This window comes from Ixodes scapularis, unplaced genomic scaffold (assembly GCF_016920785.2).
Source record: "Ixodes scapularis isolate PalLabHiFi unplaced genomic scaffold, ASM1692078v2 PGA_scaffold12__126_contigs__length_90152505, whole genome shotgun sequence".
NCBI lineage: Eukaryota > Metazoa > Arthropoda > Arachnida > Ixodida > Ixodidae > Ixodes > Ixodes scapularis.
Window position 1 is genome coordinate 46,264,829 of NW_024609838.1, and position 4,927 is coordinate 46,269,755.

At 48.8% G+C, this 4,927-nt stretch overlaps 1 protein-coding gene across 1 annotated transcript; it reads left to right on the top strand.

Moving 5' to 3' along the window:
• Positions 1 to 289: 289 nt before the first annotated feature.
• Positions 290 to 4,258, top strand: LOC115308956. Its single transcript, XM_042289289.1, has 3 exons — positions 290 to 474; positions 558 to 775; positions 4,179 to 4,258. The coding sequence occupies exons 1-3, from the start codon at positions 290 to 292 to the stop codon at positions 4,256 to 4,258; spliced, it is 483 nt and encodes a 160-aa protein (XP_042145223.1).
• The last annotated feature ends 669 nt before the right edge of the window (positions 4,259 to 4,927 follow it).

Sequence of the window (4,927 nt, forward strand, 5' to 3'; positions counted from 1 at the left end):
TCAGGAAAGCTTCCTTAAAAGGGCTGTGCAACAATTCTCGGACTTTAGGTCGTTAGGTGTGGGAGTTAATCCCTACCACCGGAGGAATATGGAACAGAAAACCGTTTTTCGATACGTGCTCTAAACTCTCACACCGTCTTTCCGGTAATGTGGTCGTCACGTGGTTGGGACGTTTAATGGGGAAGTAGGTTTCCGGATTCGCTCGGTCCTCAGCTTGCGTTGCCATGGTTGCCAGCGTTGCGCTGCGTCCGAGAGCGAACTCTTTTCCTCTCATCCTCCGCTGACCAAGATGGCATCTTGGAAGAACGGATTGAGCGAGATCGAGCGTGAGATGTTCGCCTTTAGCGAGTCCGCTGGACTCGTTCCGTACGCGGGCACCCCGATGGAACGGGAGCGCGGCGTCGATGAGCACGACGATTCTCCGCCCGATCCTGGCCCTGATCCAGACGCAATGCGACTTACCTCCACGGCATGGTAAGTGACGCGCGTCTCATGTCTCCACTTGGATATGCGGTCTCCAAGTAGGTGTCATCTAATGTCTGTCGTTGTAATCACAGGTGCTCGTGCAAAAGGTGCAGCATCATGCCAACATCACGAGAGTGTGTCTGCTGCCGCGAAATACCGCCTGCGGTCGTTACTCAGCCCATGGGCTGCGTGACCGAGCACCCAGACAATGCGGCAATTTGTCTTCAGACTGGCGTGCTTCGTGTTGCCTTTTGGGCGCTGGAGGAGGCAGGGGATCACCTGGCGCGTGGGGTAGAGAAGTGCGTATTTCGTTACAAATTATTATATTTTTTTTACGGAGCTGCCGCTGATCGGCATGCTTTTTTCTGTCTTTGTTAATCTCGCTTTGATGCAGACAGGTTGCAACGGGCTCCTAATACGCGGCAGTTGACACGAGCAGAATAATAGCCATAATGACGTCCCAACCACTTTATTTTCTTCTCTGGTGTCCCAACTTCCCAGTTTTTTCATTATGATACTTGATTTTTCGCTTGACTTTTTGACTGGTTTCGCGGGCATCACAGGAACAGCAGTACGTGTACGGGCGGCTGACTCAGATTGCATTAAAAAAACTGTCAAAATTCCATATTGCCGCGCGCGCAGCTGGCCAAGCAGGCAGCGCGCGCGTGGCCTAACGGTTATCGCGCTTGCTTCCCACGCTGAAAGCCAGGGTTCGGTTCCTGGCCGCGGAGGCGCATTTTTGTTGACACTGTAATGTAAGGTTCTGGTGAATTCGAGAACCGTCTTGCTGATTCGAGGTTAGAATGTTCCACGCGCCGAACCTTCTATGCCGAACGATCCAGAAACCCACGACGGTACATAAGGGATTCCGCAAGGCGAGCGGAGTCAGTCTCGCCCCAGCGTTCGACTCTGCTGCCACGCCGACTTCGACGCCTGCGAAGCTCTATTATTATCCTTTCGTACTCTTTTATTTTTGGCACAAGTTCGCCACACTAAACGTTTATTTCTTCCTGTTTATTTGTTATTTTTGGTCACCACCCGTGACAATATTGCAAGTGCATGAAATCGTTCTACTATAACTTTTACCCAATGTGACTGAGTGCGAGGAGGTTCCCACATGAGTGGCTGTGGCGCCAGAGAGCAAGATCATGCACCAACACATCACGACCTAAGAAGCAAAGCACTCAATAGACTGGATTTGCAAATTTTAAACATGCATTAGTCTGTTATCCGTAACTTCGCACCAATCTCCACCTTGCGAATTTATTCATATTTCAAAAGAACAGTGAACACCATACTTTTACAAAGCAAACATAATACAATTGTTTGAAATTTTTTATTATCTTTTGAGCAGAGGTACTGTTCTATGTATTGCTGGAAATATAATAAAAAATGGAAGACTCCAAGTTACATTCTAAAGATACAGTATAACTTAAAAGATAACTGGGGGCTATGTTCGACAAATGTTTCGTTTCTCCTAAAAAAAAAACAGAAGTGACGATATCATGTCTGATTGGCTAGAGGCTCAAATGACAAATATTCCCTCTTTCGGCGTCTGAGCTTCTAACCAATCAGACGCGACCTCGTTCCTTCCGTTTGTTTCTTTTTAAGAGAAACGGCACTTTTCTTGAACATAGCCCCCCTGCACAACCAGTTACTGATTTGCCCAATGACACACAGAAAGAACTGTGAGCTGCCTAGAAGCACACCATCCTCTTTTGATTTGGTATTTCTTAGTGGAGTAAGTCACCACCAACTAAATGCACTATTCTTAAAAAAAAAAACATACCTCTGTAGCTACTGCAGTTTCTAACACTCACATTTATAGTATTGTACTTATGCAATTCAGATATGTGACCATGAGAACGCCCACATTCTGCCTACCACTTTACATACCCCCAACCACTTTATTTTCTTCTCTGGTGTCCTAACTTCCCAGTTTTTTCATTATGATACTTGATTTTTCGCTTGCTCCTCTTCTCCACCAGTCTCCAGAGCGAAAAGACGCGGTTTTCGGTGCCAGGGACGGGAATTTAGAAAAATATAAAAAAATAATTAGTATAAATATCAAAATGCTCTCCCCGAATATGATACTAGCGTATCGTAGTAGCCACAGCCTCTAAGCGGCTTAGAGGCTGTGGCGAAGTGGCCACAGCCTCTAAGCGTCGAGGATCTCCGCTCGTTCTTAGGACTTGCCTCGTACTACCGGAAATTTGTTGCAAACTTTGCCGGCATCGCGGCCCCGCTTCACAAATTGTTGGAGAAGCAAGTTCAATTCGTCTGGACACAACAGTGCCAAGACTCCTTTGAAGAGCTCAAGCCACTTGTCGCCTAGTAAAATGGTCGCTGAAGTCAACCCGAAATCGGTGTTTTATTAAAATGTCCAGTCCCAGGACGAGCTCATGTAGGATGCCGGGAATAACAATGACAGGGTGGCTCACCGAGAGATCTGCAACCTCAATGTTTAAGGTGCATGTTCCCCATACTTCGAAGGCGGCGCCGTTAAGGCCAATGACTCCCTCTCGGTGAGTGAACTCAAGGTCAGGGTTGTCGCGCGAGAGCTCAAGCCACTTGTCGCCTCGTAAAATGGTCGCTGATGACCCGGAGTCGATAAGCATGTTCATGAAAATTCCGCCCACTTTCCCCTTCACTGTTACTTGGGGGTGCGGAAGAATTCCCTGATCTCCACGTTCCACAAATGTAGGGTTGTCACTTCGCAGTGGCGCACGCTGGTCAGAATTTGCACACGATCTTGCGAGGTGGCCAGTACCGCCACACTGAAAAAATCGTGGTCGCCTCCTAGGAGTGTTTCTGCGGGGAAAGCTTTGGCTGTGCTCCTGGAAGTGACTCTGCGACTCGATTAAACTGTTCACTGTGGCGCGAAGGTCGGCCACGCTGCTGGTCAACGCCGCAATGGCATCGCCCGTGGGTCGCTTAGTGGCTTCTGAAGTGTTACCCACGGCGGCGCACAGTATTGGTGTCCCCGTAGTCGCAGACAGATGCCCAATGGATGTTAGTCTTGAGGCTATCTCAAGAGCTTTCTCAAATGTTGCAGGGTCCGCGGCGAGGACTTTGTCACGCAGCTTGGATTGGAGACCCACAATGAACTGGTCCCGTATCATCGGGTCGCCCACCTGTAGTGACACCTCAGGATAAGCCTGTCCAAAGAGGTCCACGAGGTCGTAGGCATAGACGTCTAGGGCTTCCGTGGGTTGATGGCCCCGGGACCGAAACTGTGCCGCAGACACAGCACGCTGGCCTGCCGACGCCAAACGAAGTGTCAACGCCTTCACTAGTGCGGGAAAAGTGGCCTTGCCTTGGTCGGGAAGAGGCTCGAAGACGCGGAAGGCCCATCCTCGGAGGCGTGTCGGCAGGTACACCAACTTTTTGGCGTCGTCCCAACCGTTGGCTGCCGCGCAACTGGAGAAGAGTTTTGCCCATGACTCAAAGCTTCCCTCACCGGTGAAGACGTCCGGGAGAACGGGGTGTACAGGTTTGGTGGCCATCCCACCGCTGCCACCAATTGTAACGTGATGGCCCAGAAGCGACAGTGTTCGATCTTAGGCTACCATTTTTTTTATTTGTTCGCATTTCTGTGGCGCGCACTCCCAGAGCGCGCTTCTTCTCCTTCGCCGTGGCGGTACTAGCGATCATCACATACGTTTGAATTTCAAGGGTAATTGACCAGTTTTCATTGCTTGCCAATTTCCCAGGACGCGTTTCGTGGCCTACAGACAATTCGCTCGATGGATGTGGCACAGACTGGGACGTCGCAACAGGCGCGTCCTTTTAACCTGTGTTGTCGGGAGGATCCGGGAGGAATTCCCATCAGAAGCCTTCACTGGGTTTCTAACTGCACAATAAAACTGTACTCCACCTCACCTAAATGCTTTTTACACTCTGCTAAAAATATTGCATGTGAAATTATTGTGGTAAGAGCATTTCAATTGAGGCAACTGCTATGTACGGTATCTGCAGGCAAAATATGTCTCTTGCTGATGAGCTGTTCACAAACAGCCACTGGAATATAGTTGATAATTTCATATAGTGTATGACTTTACCTGTCTGCCACTTGATCAGCTCTCTCCCAATCATGCCCTTTCCTCTTTTCTAAATTACTGGACAGCGGTGTTGAAAAGTGTCATTAATGAGCAAAAGGTGATGATCTGACAGGCAGCTAAGACAGTCAGGGCCTCAAAGGAAACAATGCTCGGCCCTGCGCAAAGCCACCAGGCATTGTAAATATAGAAGCAGTCGCAAAGTGTAACCTGGTCGCCTGGAATTGCATTGAAATAAGATCATATGCTCTTTATATCAAGACGAGAGGGGGTCAACTTCCTGATAGACTTCCTGGTCGTCGTCACTGGGACTCGACTCAACATCCCCTGGTCTCATTCACATATATTTTTGGGACCATTATTTGAAAACACTGATAGTCATGAAAAAAACATTTTCCAAATGG